The sequence below is a fragment of the Rhea americana genome, unplaced genomic scaffold (genome assembly GCF_003343005.1).
Source record: "Rhea americana isolate MKP2758 unplaced genomic scaffold, rheAme1 scaffold_257, whole genome shotgun sequence".
In the NCBI taxonomy this organism is placed as follows: Eukaryota; Metazoa; Chordata; class Aves; order Rheiformes; family Rheidae; genus Rhea; species Rhea americana.
In genome coordinates this window covers 510,371-538,335 of record NW_028186376.1, presented here as the reverse complement: position 1 = coordinate 538,335, position 27,965 = coordinate 510,371, and the positions used below count along the sequence as shown (strand labels likewise).

The 27,965-nt window shown below is 39.5% G+C and overlaps 1 protein-coding gene across 1 annotated transcript in view; it reads right to left on the bottom strand.

Moving 5' to 3' along the window:
• Positions 1 to 686: 686 nt before the first annotated feature.
• DEAF1 (DEAF1 transcription factor) overlaps positions 687 to 27,965 on the bottom strand; it is a 27,824-nt gene continuing 545 nt past the window's right edge. Inside the window, exons 2-13 of the mRNA XM_085307336.1 lie at positions 26,277 to 26,383; positions 25,756 to 25,885; positions 24,733 to 24,879; positions 23,768 to 23,907; positions 22,998 to 23,063; positions 21,825 to 21,951; positions 20,145 to 20,273; positions 19,116 to 19,244; positions 13,631 to 13,881; positions 5,673 to 5,738; positions 3,628 to 3,717; positions 687 to 1,406 (exon numbers count right to left, since the gene is read on the bottom strand). Coding sequence (XP_085163462.1) covers positions 1,302 to 1,406; positions 3,628 to 3,717; positions 5,673 to 5,738; positions 13,631 to 13,881; positions 19,116 to 19,244; positions 20,145 to 20,273; positions 21,825 to 21,951; positions 22,998 to 23,063; positions 23,768 to 23,907; positions 24,733 to 24,879; positions 25,756 to 25,885; positions 26,277 to 26,383 — 1,487 coding nt within the window. The 3' untranslated portion in view covers positions 687 to 1,301. The remainder of the gene's footprint in view (positions 1,407 to 3,627; positions 3,718 to 5,672; positions 5,739 to 13,630; positions 13,882 to 19,115; positions 19,245 to 20,144; positions 20,274 to 21,824; positions 21,952 to 22,997; positions 23,064 to 23,767; positions 23,908 to 24,732; positions 24,880 to 25,755; positions 25,886 to 26,276; positions 26,384 to 27,965) is intronic.

The window sequence follows — 27,965 nt, the reverse complement described above, 5'->3', positions numbered from 1 at the left end:
TTTGATAACATACATGATGCTGGATTGGRTCACCTTGTGATTCAAAGATGGCATCTCTTGTATTTTAAGATAAAAAATAATCCTCCTTCCCCAATGATACTAAATTGGAATGAATAATCAAGCAATATAAGCACATCACTTGCAGCTGTTAAGTCTGAGACTGAAAAAAGAACCATGAAGAGGTGTGGATGTTTTTGAGAATCCTCAAGTTTGATGTGTTAATCTTAAAAAAGAAATAAAGACGACTGATGAGTCTAAAAATTAAAGGAATACATTAATAATTAAAGGATTTTGTTGCCTTAACCACTGTAGTGAATGAAACAAGTAACTTCCCAATGCTCATGACTTCTCTAATTAGCAGTTATTAAACAGTAAAGACATGATAACACTCATTTATATATTCTTTGGGTTTGATCAGATCTGATTTTGGCCAGATGGCTGCTACAAGGTGGAAGCTAAGGCAGGCCAACATCATGAAATTTCACCTCTCATGCTGAAAAATCTACATCAAAACTATCTTTCTATATGAAGACGAAGAGAAACACACACAGGTGTATGTACTGTCCTGTAACAACAGCTGCATTCTAGTCCTACCAACTCCTAACAGCCCAGTTTGCTCAGACTTTCTGCATTTATTAATAGATTAAAGTGCTGCAGTGGGAATTAAATAGTACAGTAGGGCGCGCTCATGTTCTCACTGCATTTTATTTAACAACACATTATTTTTCATGTATATTCAAGTGCAGAAGCTCCAATGTGTTCCAAATTTGCCCAGCACAGATGGAACACAGGAAAAAAAAATCCTTCCAATGGCAAATTAGAGTTTATACTGTCTTTTTCAAGGCAATTAAATAAATTGAATGAAGGATCACTCCTTTTTTCATATGAGAGGTAAGGAGGCACAGGGAAAAGGACACACTGGCAAATCTCACTGCAGCAACTGCTTTAGATCCATCTCAAGAGAGATGATATCACTGTAATCCACATGGTGGAGATTTCAGTTTGGCAAGAACAAAGCTTCCTTAAACTGAAGGTGGCTCCCAGCTGTTTGACTACAGATAGCTGTGGGGTTTTTTTGTTTTTTGTTTTCCCAGATCAGGTTATCTCATCTCTGCATTATTCAGACTTTAGGAATAGGTTTGGAAGTAGTTGAATGCCGTTGCAGTATTGAAAAGTCTTTCAAAAACAAGTTTGCTAGTGAGAAGAGTCTGGTTCCTAAATGACAGACCATTCACATTTGTCTTGCCGATCCAGCCGGCCACACTACATTGTTCTTGGAAAATGTAAAGAGGTAGGTTTGTTCAGACCGTGACTTTCTCCATTACACTGTCTGTGACRTGCACCTCATCTGCTTGCACTGTCACCGTGGCTGACTGACCACACATATGCTGGTGATCCTTCCAGTCCTGCAAAGGAAGTGGAAATGAAAAGGTCATGGAGAAAAACTGGCCCAAGGAAACCATACAACCTGCAAAAGCACACTCAACCCAACAAGCTGTAGTTGAGAACTGCTTTCTCTAGCACAGATGGTTTGCAGCAAGTCTCTCTAGTGCTCTGCCAAACAAGACTAACTACAGATAAGAAAGAAGGAAGAACCTACTGGGGTCAATACTAGAGGAGGAAACAAGCATAGCTGAATGCTGGTTCCTAGGCTAGAAATTGATTCAGCGCATCAATGTCAGCTAGAGCTTGAAAAATTCAAATAAAGCGGAGTAAGAACTTAATTTAAATCCACTCCTGAAAGACAGCTCAAAATATCTCTAGCATCATACATGCTGTCTTATTTCAGTAACTGTAAAGGAAAGGAATAYAATTCATAGTATATTACTATTACCTCCCGATATATTCTTTCTTTACACACTAGTATGAGCAAAGCAAATACTGATGTAACTAACTTGCTCAGATCAGAGGTCACAGATTTTAGAACATAAATACAGGAGGAGTCTCAAGGATTCAGTATTGATAAGTGGTTCAARCTAGCCCACCACATTATTTTGCAGAGCTCTAGCTATGAGCACAGGGAGATGTTATCCTAGAACTGAAGAGTTGCCTAGTAAAAAAGGCAAAATCTCACTACTCAACACCATTTCCCCGTATGTTTTGTACTAACAGAACAACATCGTAGAACTACTGACCCTGAGACCTTTGGGGAGAGAATAGSTAGATTTCTTAAGATTTATTCTTTGGAAATTTTAATCTTTTTGCTGCACAAGTGGACAACTCATCATTACAATTTATTACAGGGAGCAGTCGAAATTCATCAATTACTTAATACACCTGGCTTCAGCTGATTAACACTGAACTTGGACAAACTGCAAAATCATAACCTCTGCTAAACTAAATTATCCTTGCCTCTAAAGCAAGAGGTGCCAAGTGCCTTTGTGAAGAACCTGTGGGAAACATGAAGCACAGCAATTTCCTCCAGGTAACAGGTATTTTTACCTGTTAACATACCTGTTTCCATCTCCCTCTTTCAAAATCCTTTAGGCTGTCTCAGTTTACCTAATTCACTCCACAGTCAATGTCTGTAGCATCACAAATAATATAAAGCACAGAATATCTGTGACATGGCAGGACCATATGTATTGAGGAGTATTTAATTTAGCAGGAAGTGTTAGGAAAGGGTTAAAAAAAAGTGCTCCTGTCTAACTGACTCTCATTTCTAGTTTTATTAAATTTTTGCATCACCTCTAAGAATGTGTATTTYAAAGACATTCCCTTCCTGTTGCCATGAACAGGTATGAGGTCACATCATCAAATGTGATCAGAAATAAACTTTACCAGTTTACAGGTGTACCACACTGCTGGAGCAAGATTAAGCACAACATTACAGTTTTCTCACACCATAGCAGAGAGGTTTCCCTTAGCAATTGGGAGATAGTAAAAGTTACTATTGTCCAAGTGGAGCTTGCTGTGAGGGCCCAGAGCACATTTCTTCCACTGCAGGAGTTTGGCTGCACAAAGCCAACCCTCTGGTAAGAGCCGTTTGAGAAAGAGCTGAAAGGATCTTCTGCCAGTGCTTCCCCACTCCTTCACTAGGGAACTGCTTTTAAGCTTAGGTTCTCACCCTGACCAGGTACTCTCTTGATCTAGACCCTGACCACAACCAGCAGAGCTGTCTCCTCACTCCAATCTAGCCTGGAGATCCCTGACTCTCGGGGGACTCCGATTACTATTATCAAGATCTGCTCTGTTGGCTGTGCTTAGGTACAGTGGGACAGCACCTTTGGCCTCTAATTGCCTTGCTGTGACTCTGGTCTCCCTTTCCTGCCCGTGCTGCTCCCTGACACTTGTCACTGATGAACAATATACAATACAAACAGTAGGACCAACAGAGCTCTCATAGCTTCCCTCATGCGCTGCTACACAATTGACTTTTATTGCTCCTTATTGCTTCTTCTCCAGYCTCCATTGACAGGGCATGTTCAGGGTGCTGAGCAAAACTGAGGCTGTTGACTCATGCAAGATTTATGGTCTGACTACCTGCATTATGTGACAGGTTTTGCAGCCCACTCCTCTTGCTGTTCTAATCACAACATTAGTTAGCATACTACAGGTGTGGCTTTCCCCACGTTCACACAACACTCTTTGGACAACTGAATCAGCAATTTACGAATATTCTTTTACCTTCCGCTGACAGAAAGTGGAGCAGTAGTTGACTTTATGGCATCCTGTGCACTCGTTCGTTGCCTCACGACCACAGTTCACACAGGACTGCTGTGAAAATGAAAGGCAAAGTGATCATGTCAGAGATGAGAACAACAGGGAGATCATTAAAGAGTAACAGAGGTCCTATAATGTGATGTAATGCAGGATTAGTGGCAAAGGCAGACAGACTGAACAGACTGGCAGAACTGCTTTGAGTTTTTCTGCAGCATATAACTGGAAATCTACTTGACAGTGGTGTGAAGATAAAAGCTGAGGGACTGCAGCCCACTGAGTCCCTGTTTGCCAATAAATCCTCAACACATGAACAAAAAGCAAACAGGCACAGTGGCTTCTGAGCACACTTTCATACCTCCACTCTCCTTGCCATTTCAGCTGGGATCACTTTGGAAAAAGAAATGTACCTTTGTTTTCCGTTCTGGAATGCAAGAAGCCCTTCAAAATCAGTGGGTTGTCATGGAAATCTGTCCACAGTGAAATATAGATGCCTCCCTCCACACARACACTTTGTGTCAGCCACTCCCAGCTTAATATACACTTCAGCAGGAGTCAGTCATAACCAAATGCAGGTGTATTCCAAACAGACAGCAGTGTATAGGCTGTATGTAGGCAATCCATACCTGAACTCTTCRTTTAACTCAAAAATTTAAAAGATATATTTGTTTGGTCTTTTCAGGTCTTTTCAGCATTTTACAATCCTAAATATATCTGAGAACAGGGTCCAGGGAGGGACAACAAGAGTGATCATGAGGGTGGTACCCTTCAATTTTACCTCTCCCTATTTTTTGAGAGGGAGAAGGGCTCTAATCCTTAAAACCTACAGGCAAAACAGGCTTCCTTTGCTAGTAAGCAGTATGATTACATAAGAAGTATGCTAATTGAGAAATAGAAATCAGAGAAGTAAAATTAAAAAGACTCTAACAAAAGCACAGGACTTAGCCCTAGAARTAAGACAAGATGGAACCGATGGATTATGGGGTAACAAATCACAGTTGGTTTTTAAAGGATGTTTTTGTGTCTAGCACTTCAATCTTGTATCAATGAAACCTGTATGTTTAGGTGGAAATGACACTGARCTATCACAGGAATAAACACTTTACAGAGCATTTCCAACTCATTAAATTACTGACAAAACATTAGCAAGTCAAAGCAGTGTGAGGCCATGATAGGAAGCATTTCTTGCCTGTGAAGGTACTGTTAGCATGGCATGTAACACAGGCAATATTTAGYTCCACTGGCTCCCTCTTTCTTTTGAACACAACCAATCTAAAAATCAATGCCCTGATTAACACTGAATTAATCACACCATGTGCTCGTATCATATCACTGTACGTAAAGTTAATAGTTGGTATAACTGAACTATATTTCTGATTTCTAATGTACAACCAAAAACTCAGGCCACAAAAAGGAGGCTTAAACTTGCTCCAAACTGCAAAATCTGTCCCATAAAGATACTAGTCTGTCCATTTTGCACAGTATTACAAAATGTTGAAAATACACAGTATGTGCATTTGTACACAGAGATCTTAGAAAGGACTATTGAATAAGGCATAAAGATATAAGGTCTTAAATCATGTGTCCTGAATTAGAAGCTTAACTTGTATTCCCATTCTGAAAGCCAGAGGAGACCATGCAGCTTTGACAACTAGTTACAAAACAAAAAGGAACAGAGTATTCTATCATACCTTAGTGATACACATCAGTTAAAGCTGCAACACCATGACTCCRAAAGGACTCAGATTGATTAATCTGGCCAGATGAGATAAAGGATTGTGAAAACATGTAGGGATGTGAAACACGGAATACAACATGAAGAGGTGACACTTTGCTAGAACAGAGCATTAGTACAGCAAGGGAGAGCTTAGACCTCTGCTAGAAGACAAGGCCAGATATAAAATACTTGATTTTCGTAATAATAATAGAAAACTTTTTATCTTTAATTGGAATAAAACAAAGAACAAGATATCCYAAAGGACTCTTCCTAAAATGAGACATCCTCAGCTTACCTTGATGATGATTTCTGTTTTCCCRTCTACATCTTCTGACTGTTGAAATAACTGGTTCTGATACTGCTGCAATGAAACAATACACCAGACTTGTTATTTCATAGCCAGCATATGACATCAGGAATTGAAAAGGATGAACTATATTGAGGATCCTGCTGCASAGCCTGCTTCTGTCAAGCCCAAAACTATAAATAGAAGAGCAATGGAAGGAACAAGGACAAGAGCCAATGGGCACAAACTGCAACACAAGAAGTTTCATCTGAATATGAGGAAAGATGTCTTTACTGTGAGGGTGACTGAGCACTGGAACAGCCTGCTCAGAGAGGTTGTGGAGTCTTCTTCTCTAGAGATATTCAAAACCCACCCAGATGCGATCCTGTGCAATGTGCTCCAGGTGACCCTGCTTCAGCAGGGGGGTTGGACTGATGATCTCCAGAGGTCTCTTCCAACCTCAGCCATTCTGTGACTCTGTGAACCACTGAGCTCCCTTACAACAAAGAGACACTATGCCATTATTTGGAGACAGATAAAGAAGCCTGCAAGAATATGGTCCACTGTAAAGAAGCAACACAACAAACCATCAGTTAAGTGCACCATTCACTCAAAAACCACTCCATCTGGCTAAGTACTCTATTCTCTAAACAGGCGGTTTAATTGTGTACAAGAGGACTTCACYCCACATACGAGGGACTGAGAAGTTAGCAAAGAAAACTGGAGCAAAATTCCATAGGGCTGAAGTGCCACCTTTTTGGGCCACTTTGGTTCAAGTCTAGTGATCCAACCCATTAAAGRCAAAAGGGAGCCTGGAGGGATGGAACAACCCAACAGACATGGGATTGGATTAGGTAACAGAAGGACAAAATTAACATACCCAAGAGTTTTTAAAGACAGCATCAACCATAACCATTATTCTTCCTTTTAATGAAAGGATAAATGCATACACTAAACAGTCCTCTGAAGGTGAATTTTAAAGCTGAAGGAACTTAGTTTGCTCTGGAGCAGAAATACTGACAATCAGTCAATCAATCTGTCCARGTCCTCTCTTCTGAGCACAGAGCCCCTACGGATTTATGCTCAATCTTCACAATTAAAACAGGCAAMTTCAGTGGGGCTGGAAAATCAGCAGTCTTTCGAGATAAGCCATAACTGGGATTCTGTTTCAGGAAGATGTGAATTTGCCTCCAGTTTATTACTGGACAGTAACTAAGTCTGTATCAGTTCACACCTCAGATGTGTTGCACATTTACTTCAAACAAGTTCATGAGTCCAATCAAGTCTATTGTATTACTCCTCCCTCCGTTGTAYTACTATGCTCAACAGCCAACTCTGCTGAGAAACAAGAATCATAGAACAAAGGAATTCAAAACGGTTCCCAATTTTATTACATACCAACCCTGATTTAAATTCCACTGGGAACAGTTAAAAAGGAAAACAAACAAACAAAAAACAATCCACACGTTCAGGCAAAATAGGTTTACCCAAGAGTATGACCCAACATACAAGCAGATTAAAGGCTTAATTTCAGAGCATCTCTATGACCTGACATCACAGTATTATTTATTCTCCTGTGAAATCACAACCTTCAAAATCATTATGTTACCATGACACAAAGTCAAATTAAAAAACTCTCTAGGGAGATGAAGGACAAGGCAGGGAATACTCCTGCTGTATACAAGAGGTATGGTCTTCTTCTGCCATTATTAGCCTAATAGGCAAGACCAGACTAATTAGCAACACTGAACACACACACACTGCATCCTCAGCTCTTCATATATTGAATAGGTAAAAATTAAGTGTATATCATGTRTATTGGAATTTCAAAATTACTATTTTGATGCCACTCTTTAAAAACCAAAATCTTGTTCAAGCCGAAAGCATTCTCATTAAGACAGGAATATATACCTGCAAGCTTGAGATGTGGCTTCTGGCAGAAGAATCAATCATCTTATGTGTTAGGAGAAAATGACCATGATTCTTCAGAGAATATTACTGTTAGTGAGCATCTGAAGAGAAGCTGGGACTCAATGCTTTGTGCTGTAGCACCTGCCCTCTGCCACTCTACTAGTCACTTCTCTGCACCTAGGCAGAGAATTGGTTTGGGATCAAATAGCAAAATCTTCAGGAAAGGCTGAAATGAGCTTTTCATTAGCAAGTAAAAGACAAACAACCCACACCTACAGAACTGGATAGAAATAGTCTAGGAAATCTACACAATGTTTCTAAGCTTCTTTTTGTGAGGAAGGTAGAAATATGGATGCCAAAACATGAGGTAAGATGGCACTTAAAGACAACTAGAAAATCACTGCATACATATACCCTGCTAGTAAAGTCCTCACTGCAATAGCCTGTGCAAAGCCACGTGCATGTCATGGAACACACATTTCAGTTCTGAGAAAGTGCAATAGTTCCAGAACTGAAACTCTTTCCATCATCAGAATCCACTTAAACCTCTATAAATGTGGCTAATCTTGTTTTCTTCAGAGATTTCTAACAAGAAAGAGATCAAGAGGAAGTTCAACCATCTGCTATCCTTGTATGAGCCAAAATAACTCCTCTGTCTCTGTTCTCAATCCTTGAAATGTCTGGTGGAAACTAAACATTTACTCAACCTTCTTCTATCTTCTTTTTATCCATCTGAGCAGTGAGTCCTCTGCTTATGCAAGATGTGAAGAATTCAAGGCATTCAGAAAGTAAGGAGAAGGGAAAGTAAGGAGAAGGGAAAGTAAGGAGAAGGGAAAGGTGTTATAAGAGGAAGGATCAAGCCAGACATATCCAGATCTCTCATGAAAAAATCTGCAGAAACTATCTTGCCAACATCCCATTCTCAACTGGTTTCACTGGTTATACTTTGAGAGTATAATCTGTTATTTGCCTACTAGAGCCACATTTCATAAATGCCTAACCCTTTTTAGATTAATTTCATACTCTCTAGCCCTGAATTGTTTAAATCTTTCTAACAAAGAATTCAGACGGTCCAGCTGTTAAATCTTCCACCTTGTTTTCAAATGGACAGGGCCCTGTAGATACCACCACATTAAAGAAAGAGGACTATTTCAATTTTAAAAAACTGTCAGAATTCAACACCGATTATTTTTAATTTATACAGGAACACTGTTTAACACATTTCCTGCACATCTTTATTATCTTCCAGCAGCATTTTCTTGCACAGGATTTGGTGAGTTTACATATTTTTCCCCTCTTAAAGTTCATCTGATATAAATGATGGCTTAATGCACTCTCAAAAAAATTACATTTTCAAAGCACATAAACTTGTGTGTAAAGTATGGTCTTTAATTCATCCCTTTTGGGCCAATCCTGCAAAGTGGTCAAATATCTCTTGTAAGAGGCACTGAGACTTTGTTGATCTGCTCACCCTCTCCATAATTTTTTTTTAATCAAAAAATAAAGGAAAACCAAAATTGAGACAATAACAAAGGATCAGATATACTCATTCTCAAGTTATTTAATGAGGCTAGCAGAAAACTTTCTATGAACAGCTGAATTAAATTCTGAGAAAGCAATTATATTCAAAGAAAAACACCAAAAAAGCTTACAAATATTTTGATATTTTCTGTAAGAAGCATGATTCATTTAAAAAAGTTAGTACAAACTCTGAACTGCAGGGTTTATGGTTCAGTCTTTTTTCAGTGTTATCACTTCCTGAGACTTTTATGTAATGCAGATATAACTTATACTTGGTATCTCTGCAAGCAGAAAGCTGTATCTGGGCGGAGCACCAGCTGCACATGTGCCTATTGTTTATATATAAAAAAGCACATAGCTGATGGCCACTAAGTTTTTTAAATAGGTTCATCTTCATATCTGGAATTACAAGGGCTCTGCTTTTTAATTAAGGAGCTCTCAYTGCATACAGTAACAAAACAGAAAAGTTATTTTCAACCTCTGCCTTGGAATCTAGGAACAATTCTGTTTCAAAACTAATTATTGAAAAACAGATTATTTTCATAAATATTGGAATTATAATTTTTAGTTTTACAAGCTGTCCTTATTTTAAGGACTTATATTGTTGACATTTTATATTTTTACAAAGCCTTTTTACCCAGATATCCTACCACTTTGCACAATGGTATACATGCCTTCTGTGAAGGAAGCGTTATTCTAAACAGCAGGCTCTGAGACCCAGAGAGGCCAAGGACTTACCCAAGGGCACATAAGTAACCTGCGGCAAAGCCGTAAACAAATACATAGAAACTAAAAGGACAAGAYGGTAACAGAGTGCATTTGAGGACTTCCAGATCACAAAATTACRTGTGAGAAAACAATGTTGGTGAAGCCTTCAGTTCCACTGCTGGAATTTTGACACTCAGTTTCTTCAGGCTAGCTAAGGATATCACAAGACCCTAACACAGAGTATTACATGACTGTAACATTCATCATACTAATAGTGAGCAGAGTGAACAAAAACTTCATACCAGACATAAGAGCAGAACGAAAGACAGATATATTTTGCAATATTTTCTCTAATTATATATGAAGACATACATTTATATTCAGTACTGTATAGCTCAATGYCTATTTTTTCTTTCTAAATTCTTTCTAAATGTCTTCCGATTCAGTCATCCTGTTAATTTTGACTACTTCGTATCCAGGTATTGCCACRTGTTTGGGACTGCAGTAAGGGATCCAATCTTCCTGCAAAATTCGTATTAGACATASCACCTTAAGCAAGAAACCTGACTGTAGAYGCTTCCAACTTAYATTGTGCTCATTACGGTTTTTATTTGCTCCTTTTAGCAAATCTCCTTCCTGCCAAATCCCTTCTAATGTTGGCRTTTCCACTTTCAAAATTTATATAGATGAAAGGAATAATATATYCCTCAGGCTCCACTGAATAGTCCCAGAAAATACCATTAGCAAGTGTGACCAGAAATATAACAGTGATGTCTGTGCTCTTTGACTTCATACACAACAAATATAAGCTTACAGTCTTCACAAATTCTTCCCCTGCTCTAAGAAAACTAGAAGTAAGTCTGCTTCTCATAGTTAGGAGTTCTGTAGATCCCACAAGCACGTGGCACTGCTCAGTATAGAGTACCATTTCTTGTATTTAAAGCTAAGACAATCAAATTGCTGCTATATGGAAGCAGTTTGCTTCATTTGTCATGCTGAATGAGTTCCAAAGCTCTTTAAATAGTAAATATAATAAAGTAAGTGAAATGCAATGTAAAAAGTGATACACAACATACAATAAGGCATATAATTAATGCTTCTTAATTTATTGTTTTCTAGGAAGACTAAGACAGAAGTCGCACATGAGGAAGTTTTCCTGTTTGTTTGTTCTTCTTGCCACTTGTTCTCTACTCTGCTTAAACTTGGTACTGCTTCAGACCCTCTCTGAAGGGCAGGTAAAGACATTGCTGACCCAATCTCTTTGCCTTGCTCTTCTGTTAGAAGTTACAGGCTATCTGCCTCTTTCCAGCTATCCCTCTATCAGGGATACCAGATGAACAAGGCCAGAGCTGGCAGTTACTAGAGCAAAAATGCTTGAACACTAGTTCATGCAACAGGGTGCTGAACTGGCAAATAGTTACGCACCACTGTAGGAAGTTAAGATACCTGTTATTTACAGACATGGCAATGCAGTTGGGAATTAGCCTGCTCCTGCTAACAGATTTCTTTAATCCTTCTATGTATTAAGCCATTCTTCCAGGAAGAGCTGAATCTACAACTCTATTATAATTTAATCTTTTGTACGGCCTTTGCTTTGCAGCTCTGACATAATGAAATAATCTTTCATTTCTAAATATGTAGGAACATACTGCCACACAGAAATTCTGCAAATTGGTAGTACTCCTACATGGAAGTGTCCACACTGCTGCATCCACTGTCCCTGTTAATGCAAAGAAAAAAGGCAGCAGGTGGGCTTCACCTGTTCATTAGCCCTTGAAAGTTCTGTGAGCATAACACATACAAAATACTGATAAAGTACCTATTTCCTTTGTATTAAACTGATTCAGCAAAAATCATCAACAAAAAAGGTAGGTTTACTCCTATTCCCTCTTCTCATGTACCTTAAGTGTCAAAAAAGCAGTTATGAACAGAGAAAAACTTATGGTGGGAAAGAGACTTGTGCTACAAATCAGGGAAATGTTCATGAAATCAGAAAAGTACCTTTGAACAACACAAAAGCAGACAGCCAATTATTTGACATTTATTACAGTTACTTCAACTGCCAGTCCTGCACCCAGAAACCCAGAGGTTTTTCCAAAAATGAAATTTTCACTGGACAATATTGGGAAATAGCTACCTTCAGTATACCATGATTTCGGATGCTGACGCAAATCAGCATGCTTGAGAATTGTTATTTGGATACAAAAAACACTACCATCAGAAAGAACGTTTATCAAAATACCAAGCTGTCGAGGAACCCATTACAAAATAGGAATGTTAAGAGGCATAAATTGTTTAGCTGGGGATTCAAAAGTTACTGAGAAAAGGACCTCCTCTGGAAACAAACACATGCTCATCTTTGCCTTGAAAAGCCAGCCAGTAGTTTAATCAGTACACAGAAGTGATTTTAACTCCCATTCCTGGGACAAGAAGAAACTATGAGTAAGTATGCTCTGCCTCAGTTGGATTTGGATCAGAGGGGGAATGGACACTGAACAGCTGTTGCAGAAGCCACTGTAAGAATAAACAGAAGGGCATATATACAAACTGGAAAAGGAAGCAGAGAGTGAAGTTAAACGAAGTCAGATTTTCAGCTATAAACTATGTCAAAGCTTCCAATTTTTCAGTGTCCCATGCTCTACACAGCTTTTTAGCAGCAGATGGTCCAAAACTGGATAGCAGTATGAATACTCATTCTGCCCAGGTGAAAGGCAGGGAAGAATTAGACTCTCAACAAATCACACACCTGCACATCAAGGATGCAGCGTACAGAAGAGTTTAGCAGAGACAACGCGGCAAAGAATATCAAAGACGCTGCAAGGACTGTCATAGGGGTTCTCAGCTCTCAGCAAAGTCTTCCCACACACATTTCTTCAAGGTCTCTTGCTGCACACTCATGCCTATGAATTCAGCGGAAAGCTGACGTTAGCAATAATGCCAGTGGCAACAGCAGATAGCGTGGTGTAACAGAAGAGAGTTCATCAGCTATTGACAATGGAACAAATTCACAGTAAAACTGTCCTCTCTTTCTCCCTCATGTCCACACCAGYAGCTGTGGATCTGCAGGAGAAGGGGAATGCATTCAGCAGCACATGGAGCTGGATTCAGAGTGCAGGCATGAAATGGTGTAAAGAAGAATCCAGGGTCCCTACCATGCATGAATTTAAAGGGGAAAAAAAAGAAAAAGGGCAGGTAGAACAGGGCAATCTTTGTAGATGATCTCTTGCAGAGGAAAGAAGGGCCCCTGCGTACTAGCCTGCAGGGAATATTCTTGTAGTCCTTGTCATTGCAGCCTGCCTTACAGTCTACAGGACTCATGTGAGGTCAGCTTGTGCAATGCTCAGTAAGACAGCTCAAAATATTACCGCTTATTTTCCCCATAAACTCCACAGCTTGCTTTTTTTTCATTCCTGTACCTCTTCAGGCAGTCAGAAGCCTCTGATAGCCTTGCTCACTTGACATGAAGAAAGCATTGCCACATGGCTGAACACTCAGGATCTTCCCTGTACCAGGGTTCATAAGAATTCAATGTCCATGTCTCAGAAATTTATGGATGCCTGATGCAAGAGCTCAGGACTCAACATGGAACAAGTTTATATGACTAGCCTCCTACCCTCAGCTCTTGGAATCCCAGAATGCCCTACTCCTTTCCTCATGACATGAGTAACTGATTTCTCTAGGTAATACTGCTATCAAGGAAGTAAGAAACAATTTCTAAGGGCTACCACAGTTATATCCAGTGAAAACCAGCAAGGTACTGCTCTGCTCATCATTCAGCCAAAAAGATGGCCTTGGCTGAGTCATCTCACCTCCTCTGGCATCATTACCTCTTTCCTCTCCACATCAGCTTGAATTTTCGCCTGCGTGACAGCAGCCTCGCGGAAGGAGGAGCTGGCCTGTTTAGCCTGTTCAATGAGAGTCTTCAGCTGCTGGGCTGTGTTGAGCAATGAATTAACCATCTCTTCCAAGTACAGCCAGCTTCGCTGCTCGGTCACTTCCAGCCCATTCACCACCGAAGGGGATATGGCTTTGGTAGGGGTAGTGGGGGGCACCGCCAGGGCAGGGAGTGAGGTCAGCACTGAATATAAAGAAAGCAAAATAAAATATATAGAATTAGAGCATTCCATTTCCATAAAGTGCTTCTGTTTATAAGCTCTACCAAAACTTCCAGTCCAACTAAGTTTCAGCTAAACAGACCTACCTTCCACGAATCAGAGTTGTGCAGAGTTAGCTTGGGGGTTGACWTCAAATCCAGAGGACTGAAGAACATGTATCCTAACCCTATTGTTCACTCTAGGAAGAATTTAACATCTTCTAACACTGCTGCAGAGAGGCACAATTATGTAGTGAAAATAAGACCCCCAACAACCTGTCTGCCACTATCATCATGATGTTCCACCTATGTTTCCCTTAACTATCAWTAAAATAAGATTATAATAAATCCTTCAGTGACCTAAAATATCAAGTGCATAATATTTTTGAAATCTGGAGTAATCTCATATTCCCAGCTCTTTCTTAGCTTATATACCTATTTAATTACTCCATATATCAAACTAGAAGACAGAATACAACAGCAAACTTAGATCTGTAGCATCCACTATCTTAATTCTGAACCCTACCATTGGCCTCAAACAACCATTTTTTTAACACTCTTCAGCCTGAAACTCTCCTGACATCACTACACAGGTATCAACTCTCAGGTTGCAAAACTACAAAAAACAGGCACCAATCCACACTATGCTCCCGGTGTTTCCCTATAGAATTCTGGTCTTAACAGTAACCCCAAATCAAGACTGGAATATAAACAAGACAGTTATTATCACCTCAAAAATAAACATATGACAAACACACTTTCCAGAAACACTTGTTGGGAAGTCCCCTACAGAAACCCTAACAATTGCTATTTCTTTGGACCCCATCATCTTGAATTCTAAACACAGAACAAACTATAAGCATAAACACACACACACCACACTCAAACATCAAAAGGTTTTTAGACTTTCACAGGTATCTGTATCTATTTCAAATGTACCAATCTGGATTTTACAAACAGCGATATTCATTGCACCTCTGAAACTTCTCCTTTCCAACTCCCAAGAATAGGAGTGAACATACACAGTTTAGATGGAAATTTTATCATAAGACATTAACATCCACAGACATTCGCTTTGTTGGACAGTTAAAAAAAAAAAAAAAAAAAGAGTTAATTTCTTGCTGGAACCACTTCCTCCACAATCCAGCTACAGCACTTAACTTTTCTATAAACCAGAAGACCACAAGGATGAAACAAAATACGAAAGCAGAGAAACCCAGCAATACTTCTCCTAAACATACTCCAAGAGATATTAAAAGAACAAAACCAAATCAATTGAGATGTTGCAGCCTTTATCTTTTCAAATACTAACCATAACCCTGACAGGAACTGCAGGTTTAAATATATTAACTAGGAAGCCACCAGAACAAAGAAGTGGAAAGTCCTACCCTAGTCACCCAACAATGTCTTCTTTGAACTTACCCCCAAACCTCCCAATTACTGTGGCTCTGTAGTCTTTCCTTTTCCAAAGCCTACACTAGGAAAAAAAAAAAAAACATACAAATCCTAGAAAATCAACAATACTTATCTTAGACCTACCTTTGCAAATGTTTCAGAAAAAACAGCAGTTACTGCGTCTCTGAAACACTTACTTTTCATAACACTAGCCATAACTGTAAGTTTGCATACACACCGGAAGGCCACAGTATGGAAAACAAAATCTAGCTCTAGAAACCCAACAATACACAGTGCACACTCACCTCAGGCAGTATTTCCAAGAACAAATATTATCYGGCCTTGCTGGCCTTATTTTTCCAAAATTCACTTCTAACTTYAGCTATAAGTACATACTACCTGCTACAAAATTAAGCTTAAGACATTCACATCTACCAACAGCTGACCTCAAAATTCCCAACTATACTGTTTACCAAAACAAAAACCAACCAAACAAAAAAAGCTAGCATTATCTTCAAGTCTATGTAGCCTTTTTGGTTGAAAAAGCTACCAATAGTCTATTTCAGGAATGTTCTATGCATGTTTAGGTAGGAGCTTCAAAATGATTCACCACACAGGAAAATGAGTATGTACTGCAGGCTGAGAAAACACATACTTTCCTGGATAGTCTGGCATTGTCAAGGGACAAGCTTTTAGTACTCAAGGCATCAAAAACCAATTAGCGTTCCTTGAACTTTTAATTGAGAATGACATGTTTATGTGATAAATGCAGAATCATTCAAATTGATAGATGCTGTTGCCCACAGAGAAACTTTGAACGTAGTGGGAGATAAAACACAAGAAGCGGTGGAGCCGTTCAAATTGTGTTCACATCCCTCCATTGTCTGCCCTCCTTTTAGATGTATTTCGCTACCCCTCCAGCCACCGCCTGGCACAGTCTCTGCCAGCTCCTGCACTGTTGGTGCTACTGAAGATAATGCCTGCTTGCTGTTAACAACATCCTCTCACAGAGCCCTTGATAAGACTATCTCTCTGAGCATCAGCCACATGGCAAGGAATGCAGTTTTGTGCCCTGGAGACAACTGTAGGTAGCATAGCTGTCGCGGTAGGGTAGTAACTATTAAACTAACTATTAAATATTCCATTGAAAAGTAAAGTTATTGAAGCCAGATTTTTTTTTTCTCAAAATCAGAGTTAAGAAAATAAATTTAATAAGCAGGAAGTTCTTGAAAAAAGTACAGAGGTTGGACTGCCTGAAGGCACTTAATTCTAGCTCACTTTATTAGCAATCTCTCATCATAATCCATTTTGGATTACAGATATTCATAAAAATGGCTTTCTAGTCAGGCCAGTCTTCTTAAGGTGGCTCCAGAAAGACCAAAGCCAGTCTCTCAAACCTCTTTCACTGTGGGACAAGGACATAGAATAGCAGACTGCACAAACTAGTTAAAGAAACTCAGAACGATAGATTCAGGAAAACATCTTCCGGGCTATACTTGAAATGATATTTAAAACTGAAATGTAAACACTGTCTGAACAGGAATAGCCAACATGGTTTCCTGAACCAGGCTGCAGTTCCACTCTCAAAGAGGCTCTCCTTAGTAAAGCACCTGTAGACAAACAGAAATTCTTGCAAAGGGCTTCCAGTGCATTGAACACTGAATATATTCTAAATTGACACTTCAATCTTTTTCAAATCATACCTGGTAGTTCTTCACGCAAGCAGCAGAAGCTGAAAGAATAGAGCACTGATTTGATAAAGGGAACAGGTATCAAAAAGCTTGGAAATTCTCAAAAAATACTGTATTCTAGGTCACTGTGTATTACATATTTGACCTTTTCTGACAGATAGCATTTCAAGTTCATCAGACAGACTGACATTTTTACAATCAAAACCCCTTAATTAAAATAGTAATTTCAGTCCATCTGCACGTGACTGGCATAGAATTATCTCTACTTAGATATATATGAGCAGGAGATAAACTTGTCTTTTATCAATAACTGTTTGCAGAAGAACCATTTCCACCATCACCTTTTCAGTACAGCCTGACATTTGACAGTACTATCTAATGGGAATTACTTCCGATTTCTCTGTTTCTCTGATATACCCGTTTAGCATAGGTATATCAGTCAAGATAAAACAATGACCTTTGCCTTCCTGGTTTAAAAAAAAATCAATATTTAATTAATAGCATCAAGATTTGACTACGGAAAAGAGACTTAAAAACATCACCCAGACGTCATTCTGGACAGATTAGGAATGCGCTGTATTGCTCTGACTTACAGGACAAAAAGTAAATGTAAAACACCAGCAAGTATTCAGAGGTTAAGAGAAATGAACTGAAAACAGAATACATTGCAAAAGTAGGACAAGGTATACAACTAACTAGCTAAGTAATCCTTACATTTGATAAAAAAATCTCAGAGCCTTACAAAGCGTCAGAGTGTCAGTCCTAGCACTCCACTGAAAGCACTTCCACATGCTGCATCACAGTCTATACACCAAAGTCACAGAACAGAGGCTTCCAAATCACTCTTCACTCCTAGAGATATACATCATACTGTGCTAAAGCTCAGTCTCTGTCAAAACAACAAGGGCAAATATTAAGATAATTCATTGCGTGGCAGCCATCTAATCTTCAATTCACAGCGTCTACCTCAGTTTGCCTTATAAAAGCACAAATAAGTAAGTAAATAAAAGGCCAGAAGGGAAGGAGTGCTTTAAAAATGAAAGCCTTCTGAACTGACCAAATGAATACTATATTTACATGACCTCTTCTTGATGTCCGAAAAAACAGTAATAAGGATCAAAATCTGCCTGTCTTACAGCTCCTCGGTGTCAGTGCCATCAATGAATAAGTACGCAAGTAACTTTACAGAATTATAGAAATTAGAGAAGTAGAAGGCCTTTATATCACTTAATACACCAACCAGCCAGTATCAGATTATTCCCTACTGTATCTCTTGTCCAGGCTCAGTCAAAACTTAGAAAGCAAGAACACTCCTATGTTTGCAATTCCAGTTTCTTCAACACTTTCAGTTTTTATCAGTACATGCAACAACAAATTGCTGTTGTAATTCACTTAATTTATAAGTCAGTCCTACAAATGAAAGAGCATTAAGTTCATGTAATGCAATTTCATTTGAAGATATATTTGATAATCAATTTAACCCGCTCTATCAAACACTAAAATGGCTGATTTGCATTTGCCATCTTTCGTATCTTTTCCTTTTTTCTCGAGAGTCTATCTGACCACAGCAGGACAGACTCATATTGGCACTTGTTAAAAAATAACTGTCATTCCAGCACAAATGTCAGTCTTAAGGGAAGAAAAACTGACTTCAGGCATGAAACTAGCACACCATACCTGCCTGAAACTGCCTCCAGCAAGAGAGTATCAATGGATTCATAAAGAGATGTGGGAACTTTTAGAAAAGCTTCTGTGATCTGATTTTATCTCTAAGGAAGGGGATGCTCTCCTCAGATCAAACACTGAATATTTAGCCACAGCATCCAAGTGATGACAACAGCCTTGAAGCCTTATGAAAGGCAGGGGACTGCAAATAAGATACACAAAACAGAATCACACCATCTCCTCTGGTAAAAAAACAAGAAATCAAAGTTCTCAAGATCAGAGTGAAAAACCTTTCACAAAGAGCAGAAGAGTTTGTCCAAATCTTAAAACCTGCACAACTGTTAAGCAAAACAAAATAAAATTTATTTTCCTGTCTCAATGTTTACCTCTGCTCAGAAAGAAGAAAAGAGTATGAGGTAAATTCAGGCATTGCTAACTGGATCTTAACATTATAGATATAAAACATACCAATTTTTGGATGAGACGTTGGCAGGGCAGCTTCAGGAAAAGGTGAAATCTGACAGTTGTCCTGGTAACTTGGGTAGTGAGGTTCTGGGTGACTGACCCGGCAGGGCTGCTGGACATTGGTATCCTGAACTGCAGAAGAACAATAGCATTTTAAACCATCATATACCACAGTTTTCAGATAATTGTTAGGCTTCTTTCATCCATAATTTTTATGTTTATATATAAAGTTCYTAAACTCTGTGAAAATTCCATGGGTCGCAAATGAGAAACAGTGGTGTGATTTTACACAGTTAGCAAGCAAGGCAACCTTGCATGGTGATTTCATCTCTCTCTGTTTTCACTTTTAAAGGCTTTTGCAAAGATTACTGCCTGCTTCCCCCTTTCAAGCCTCTATATTTGCACTGACGACTCCAAATTATGATTCTCAGAGGAGGTTATTTCCTTTAGCTGCTGATCAGCCTCTTCAGAAGAGCTCATAAACTTGCATCATYTGCCAGACAAAAGGCTGGTGTGATCTTCAGACTGATGAAGTTGAAATAAGCTGGATGAACCATGACCTGAAGAAGCAGTGATCTCAGCTGATGCTGACAAGCAGCTGTGGGAAGGCTGGGCACTGCTGTATCAAGTATCACTAGAAGTAATATATGAATTAAGGTTAAAGAACAGAAGAGGAGCGTTTATGTTTTGTTTGATTTATTTGGGGCATTTGACAGCATTTTTCATACAGTTTCAATGCTCAACTCTCTCTGGTATTTCAGGACCAGAAAGGAGTGAAAAAATGATAGAAATGACCACAAAGCCACAGAAACCAGCAAAAGTATGCATCAGCAGCTGCAGCACCTGGAGAAACTTTTAACTTCTTTTGTGAAATTCATTCAAGCCGCTGAAATCATTTCAAAGAAAGGAGAGTGGATTATGTACAGCCTCTGTATAATCTCTCAAGAAACAAATTCTTCCTCAGCATTCCAAACATTTCTTCTTTTAGCAATGGTCTCAAAGTGTGAAGCAAACACATGCCCAAAAGCTTACCAGTAGCTCCAGTGAAAACGTCACCCTGGGACGGACTTTCCGAGATAATTGCTGTCGCTTCCACCGTCGATGAACGATCAAAGGTCAGAGCACCGGAGGTAGTGATCTGTCCAGAAGGAGTCACGGTGACTGAAAATAGTAGAAGTACTTTCATAATTAACACTCAGCTCTGAGGCCTTGGTTGCTTAACTGTTGATAACCCTGTTTTGAATCATCCTAGGTCACAGAATTCACAGATCAGCAAATGACCTGTGCTATCCAAATCTGGATACTCATAAAATTGAAAATAGGAATAAAAGTCCATTTAGGAAGGCACTGCTTGCCTTCTGCAGACCTCTTGTTTATTCCCTGAAAGCAATAATGTAACACCCATCATAAAAAATCCAATGGGCCTACAAAGCCCACCAGTTTCTGGCTGATCCTAATTTATTATAACTTTAGCAAGATTGATTCTTTCTACTTAAAACAACATACAAAACCTAAGAATACAACTAATTCTATGGCAGTTTGGCTAGCTGGACTAATTTAACTGGACTGCCACATTCTTGGCCAATGGAAGGAACAAATCACAAAATCCTTTTGGATGAACATACCAGAATGGCTTCAAAATATTTAAAACCATTTTTAAACAACACTAATTATCTGTCACCATTAATTGGTAATAGGCTGATTCTGTGGTACACTGTTCAGTTAGAGGGATCTTTTACAAACAATTTGTGTTTCAGACTTTGTGGCTATAGTTCCATGACTGGTGAAAGATGGGATGGCTACCAAAAGAAGCAGGCCTGCTCCCTCCCCTACCAGCATGGGCACACATGCAACCTCCAAGTAACTAAAATTAAGGAATTGATTCAGATTAAACACCTCTTAGGGAAGAAAAATAAATAAATAAATAAAAGCTCTACGGAATCATTGTATATTTCCCTTCCTGGTGTTGCTAATAATCTAATCCTACTTTTGGCTCTTTGGCTCCCTATATTCTTTTTGTTGCTTCCTCCTCAATTTATTTTATAATGTTACTGTCCCGATGATGTTAGTTGATAAGACCAAGAGGACATACGAATGTGACCGGGAACAGGTGAGATGGACTAATTTGTAAATTAATTTCTGTTTTCACATAGATGGCTTGACAATCAAAAACATTAAGGAATGAGGATTTGCTGCAGAGCAGAAAGGTGCTAGCCTTCTCCTCAACCTAATTTAAACAGAGGTAAAGTTCCCAAATGTCACTCATGAAAGACATACCAAAAAGACACTATGGATAAAGGCTAGGACTTCAAATCTTCCCCTGCATTGCCAGGCTGAAAGATCAGGTAAAGGGGGAAAGAGGGGGAAAGATAATCCAGACCTCTCTCAGAGCAAGATGTGAAACCTAATATTCACTGGAAAAGTATGTTAAGATGCTTAAAAACTAGTCTCCTGAAGACAGATAATAAACYTACAGTTGCACTCCTATTTGCAATCCAGATGGTGGCAACACCATGCTAGTTTCTAAAAATGGGAAGTGAAACTGGCTAAAGAGAGTGAGCCAATAAAGCTACTCAGTGAAAAGGAATGGCCATGAAAACAAGCAATTTTTCTCAGTTGGCTGATTCCTTGGGCCACTGATACATATAAAATATCTAGTTTGACAATTCTTCCTCAAAAAAGAGAAGCAGTTTTTACCAGGAGAAAACCTACATGTAGTAGCAGCTGTAGCAGGGAGCAGGGTTATATTTTTGGGGCAATCCTTTTTCACTGGAGTTGCAGGCATTTCATTTTCTTTTTTCCGCCTTTTGTATGGTACAAAGAGTCGTACAGGGCCACTCTACACAAAAAGACATAAAACAGACATTAGCAGAAGCACTTCTTTGGGCCTATGGGTCTACTCCAGTCTTTCCAGATGCAGCTGAGAGTAGTGTGAAGCAGCAGCTATTCCAATGGAATGACTGATTTGCAACAGTTGACCAAAAAGCCCTTTAAACTGCAGCTCCAAACCAAAAGAATGCCATTAAAAAAAAAGGTTTTACAGTCTTTAAGACGTACTGTAATGATTAACATTACATATTGTACATCTTGTAATGATTAACAGTTAACTCCTGATGGAGTCCCTGCAGTGTCAGCTTTAAAGATATTTGAAATGGATGTCACTCACCTCAGCAAGCAGAGTATTCTAAAATTATTTGTGCATTTATCTGAATACATTCTTATAAACACAGTCATCCCCAGTTCAAACACTCAGCTCCCTCCAATTAAAAAGGCACAAGTGCTGCCTCTTCCCACTATTATTTTAAGGAGTAGAACTGCGCAAATAATTGTCTACTAGCCAAGATGGTGGCAGAAAAGATAACAGGAGTGAAGGGAGGACAAGAAGCAATTAGTTTCAGATCTAGACAAGTCATCCAGTTCACAGTAGARAAGGACCATAAAACACTACTTCAGGTTAAGCTAAACATTTCTGATTTCAGGACTTTAACCTCATTTTTGAATATGAAAATATGGAAGTATATTCTTATATAAATTTGTTCTTTTCCAGTTCAAAATATTTGTAGAATTTGAGTCAAAAAAAATCACAAATAGCTATGGCTATTTGTGGCATTTTATTCAAATAAAAGGGGAAAAAAGGAAAAAAAGCAGCAATCAGAATCACCCAGTTTCACCAATGGGCTGTTACAAACACTGAAGGCTGCCTATGCAATAGCACTAGCAGACAGTTCTTTCCTTATTTTCTTTCTTTGTGCAGCACAGACAAAATACACTGCAACTATAGTAGTTGTGAGCATTTCTGGGAGACTCATGATCTGCTCATAGATGGCTGGGCAGCTTGACTGATTAATTGTTTTTAAAACTAATGGATGTAAACCTACAACTCACCAAGGTCATGTCATCACAGCAGGCAGCACAAGTACAAGAGGCAGCGTGAGGATTTAAAATCCCATCCTGAAATAGGAAGATTATAAATTCAGCATTAGAGCAATGGTGATTAGCAATCACCAAAACGCGGCAAGCATGACTGTATTCTACTAAAAAATTCAGATAGCTGCCAATGAGATATATCTATTCCCCGCTAGGAACTTTATACAGTAACAGAAAGTATAGTGATGGGATGAGTAGAGCAGAGGAGAGAGAAGGAAGAACAAACAATTTTAAAATCAGAAAGCAAGAACATGTGATTTTTTTGAGATTTTAAGAAGCTTTGCCCACTATAAATCAACTGTCAATCTATTGGCAATGCCATATTCTCTACCAGGTTCCTGAACACCACGGGAAATAAAGGAGTCAAAGTAATATTCAAGAAATGGTGCAAGTGAAGAATATATTTGTAAGTAAACACAATTAAGAGGATCAGGTTATTGAATTACAGTCTCATAGGCTGCCATACAAAGCTGAAGGCTGGACTTGCTCCTGCATAAACTGTAACCTTTTTCAAGTACAAGTAAATTTTGTAACATGCTATTTAAAAAAAAATCTAGAAAAATTCCTCTTACATCACTGACTCTCAATCAAATCAAACTGCCCCACTGTACCATCACACATTACTCTGCAGAGGCAGCACATGTGGATTTAGCTGCAGTGCTAGACAGATTCTACCCTGTTGCTACCCGCCCCTTCCCGCAGAAAGCAGGAGACAAACTTAACCTTACGTGAATAAGGCACTGCAACGGCCTCCCAGCATAGCGGATGCTCCTTTTCCAGTCTTTGCTGCTGGCTCGTCCTGCCATGGCTTCAAATTCAGTGGGGCTGTACCAGTTATCCCCTTGCTTAATGCATCTACCACGGCCTCCTGAATTAAGTTAGAAGAAAAGAATTGGTAATAGAGGTTAAGAATTATTCTGTCACTTCCCTAAAGATGTATATACTGAAGCTGCTGGACAAAACAGCAGTTAATCCAAAGCAACTACCAATAAAGCCATTCTGCTACTTGTCATTGTTTTAGGATAACCACACTGTTTATTATGTTGGCTGTTACAATCACTGTGCATGTTTAGCAAGTTCCAACTTAAGGTCTTACTAATATGTCAACAGGCTAGAAAAACTAACTCATCCACAGGAAGGATGAATGGATAAASATCATGAATTTAATTTCTTCCTTAATTTTCACTTAAATTTCTAATTCTTCTGATTGTGAAGAAAACTGTGCATGAACCAAATGCTATGCTGTGTGCTCAGACATGCTGACAATTTCTGCTGCTATTTCTTCAGCATTCCCACAGAGATACAAAGAGAAGAAGAGGGGCTAAGACAACAAACAAACCCTATTAAGGCACAGGCTATCTACCTTCCAGTCCAGTAGGGATCCTACAGACCTTTATAGAGACACAAGTCTATTTCTAAGAGGTCCACAAAAAGAACTTCAAAACAGTCAGCCTATTATCAGGAAGACTTACTGTACAGCCTGCATCTTCACAAATTTAAGAAAAAAGTCACAAAGCCTCCAAAGAAAGAGCAAGGAAACAAGAAGGTAAAACGCAGGAGAACAACAATACCCAAATAGATTAGTCTGTCCTTTTTTTCTTCATGATAGATTCTTAAAAGTAGCCTGATTAAAAGAAGAGTGCATCAACTGAAGGAATCATCGCACTTTTTCATGCAAGGTGGTCATTTTTACCTGAGCCGAGTCTGTTTTTATACAGAATCCCACTGATATTCCGACACCTCACTGGGAGTTCATTGTCATACACAGATGGGTCCCAGTTATACTTGGTTCCAGTTTTTTCTTGGGCAGATGTTAAAGGAGTGGGAGGAGACTGCGGTCCTTTGAGAAAAGAAAAGAAAGGTGACAGCAACCGAAGGCACGCTGATTATACATTTAGACTTTCAGCTTGGCTAGGCCAAAAATGTCATGTGATTAATTCAAGCAGCTGACACCTGTCCACAGCAACACAAGTTACATCGTGCACCATAAATAATGTAATTTGGAACAGATGTCCGTGAATCTGATCTGCCAGGCTCAAGAAGTCTTGATGCAATATAACACTACAAAAGTGTCTGAAAATAAAGTAAACTGCATGTTAGGAAACAGCACATTAACTGCACAGGTTGTAACCTGCACTGGTTTAAAGCAGCTGGCTGGATCTTACACTTTTACAGAGAATGCTACTCTAATGTAACTGACTGCTAAAAAGTTGTTGTGCCATCTTGTGGGCAGAAAGGAAACTGCCAAGCAGATCCTAGCAATAAGGATTTGAGCTATAATGACCCTTAAATATCAGCAAAAGGCCCAAACAGAGACACAACCATGTTCAAAGAGCCTTTAAAAAGAACCCATGTGGGGAATTAGGAGATTCTGATTTTCATTATCAAAACTATAATGATCAATCTGCCTAGGGATGTGACACATGTAGAAAGGTTTGTGACAGCCCAGCAGGAGTCTAAGATTTTTCAAAAAGCATATTTACAAGAGTTATAGCAAATGAGAAAGTGAAATATATTTCTGATAGAAAAAAGAGTAAATATTTTTCTCCTACTCCCAGGAAATACAAAAGCACCACGTCAAGAAGGGACAAATGGTCCGTAAAATGCAATTTCAAAATATTATGCACAATATTTTCTATTCCCAGGAATATGATCAAGGCRAAGAGAAAGCGAACCCTTCAGGACAATGACACTTCAAAAACAGATTGCCTTATACCTGGTGTGAGAGGTGCTGATGGCCCCTTCAACCCTGTGGTTTCTACAATGCTGCCATCTGTGTGAACCACTATGAGAGTGGCTTTTTCAGTATTCAAGCTGTCCCCAATTTGGAGGGCCGTTCTCCCAGACTATAGAAGAAATAAAGAGTTTTAACTGATAGAATTAAAATATGAATGTATTTTAGTATTTCTCAAAATCTTCTCAAAGGTATCCTAAACCACTAATCGGCATGGCATTTATTAGGTTAGTTTTGGTGATTTCAGCCAACCAAACTCAAAGGTTATACATTTCATTCGTGCAATTACAGAGTGGGTCTATGGGGGTGGAAAGGTAAAGTAAAACATTCAAAGTGTTAGAAAAACCTGTATGTGCAACTACTGACGGTTTTGTGGATAAATACCTTCATACTGCAATGAAGAGACATCTTTGACTTTACTACAGCTTGAACACAAACCAAGATCTTCACTTATACTAAAAAAATGTATGTTCTAAGGCCTTCAACTGAAAGGACAGACTTACCAGCACATGTCCTGAAATCGAAGCTGCATTTGCCACAGATGTAGTGAAAACATTGTCTGCAGAGGCACCCACATTAGCTACTGTCACTGTGGTGACTTCTGAAAGATCAYAGAATCATAGAATTGGTAAGGTAAAATAGAAATCAACCTAATATTTTGCTTCATCCAAAGAACCTGATAAAGGTCATAAATGTCAAAAAATAATTACATTTCCTCCCTCCTTTCTATTCAGTATCAATTCTATTTTTCATAACACCTTTGCACTGTTAGAAAATACTTTCACTCTGATTATTACCACATTTCAGAACTGCGTTGTGTTGAACATGCTTCAYCCTCGAGACCACAACAGTAGTTATCAACATATGTTGAACTAACGGAAAAATGAATATTCTATCTGTACCAGAAAAAAATGTGATGTTGAATAAAGAGACGTGACTGGCAGACATCAAGATTAGAGGGAACAATGATTCTCCCTTAGTCACTTACTAATTTCTAGGGTGCAGTTATCTGTATACTCATTCCAGTTAAAACCATTCAAAATTATATCCAAATGTTTATAAGGTGTTTAGCATAACACGTGACAGCTTAGCTAAAATTAAAGATTTTTCAGTACCACTGTTTAGATAAAAGTAAACAACACTGAAGCTCCTATACACACATGGAGATAAATATTCAGATATTACAGGTAGAGGGTTTTTTTTTCCTTTCCTTATCTACACATTGGAGCCTGTCTTTAAAATTCTGCATGTGTGAGGGTACTTTTTTAAAAAGGAGACCTGTGTACAGGGTCAAATAAGTTTAGATGCAAAAAGGAGGCTCTTGCTCAAGTAGTTTAAAAGCGAAGACAGTGTGATCTASAAGAGTCTTCAAGTCAGACTGTAAAGACTCAGCTTGAATCTGTTGTTTTTTCACTGCATCACCTGATATAAGTTACTTCATTTGTATGCCCGTCTCTATTCTGCAACACGAAGGAACAGGGAACTTCACAGATACACTGGAAGAGGCATACATAGGCCACATCTTCTTCTTTTGCCCTTTACTCAGGTCACAGATGCTGCAGTATGGTTGCTGCCTGCCCTCTGCCTCCACAGACTGCTCCAGCCTGGGCTGCAGCAGACCAAGGCRTCTAGAGGAGGCTCAGGGGGCCAGGCAGGGCAAGGAGCAGTCTGTAATAGGATGAGGCCTGCAGCAGGAGGGATAAAAGGGCATTGCCCTCAACAGCTTGGCAGCTGCAGCCTTAGCAGCAACCAGCCCTGCTCCTTGAGCCTCCTCCAGCTGCAGCAAGGCCAGGGCTGGCAGCRTGGGGCGGCACAGCCACAGAGCGCTGGGGCATCCTGAGGAAGAGGATTTGGGCCACGTCCTACAGCAAACATCTTGCTACCACACGCATCTCTTCACCTCCAGGCTCCTCGATGCCTTTTCTGGCGGCAGACCCACTGCAACCCGCTCACGGTGCTGCCGCGCCGTGGCGGCGCGGGGTCGCCCACTCAAGGAGGCAGCGAGCAGAGGAGAGAAGTGCTGCTGCCAAGGGCGACAGGAAGCCCCCTCCTGGGGTGCAGCCTCGCTCCTTCAGGCATGACCCCAGGGAGGCAGGACGGGCAGCTCTGCCCCGGGGGGTACACGGGCGCGCCGCGGCGCTGCGCCTGGCGGAGCCCAGCACCACATGCCGGGCGAGCGCAGTCCCAGGCCG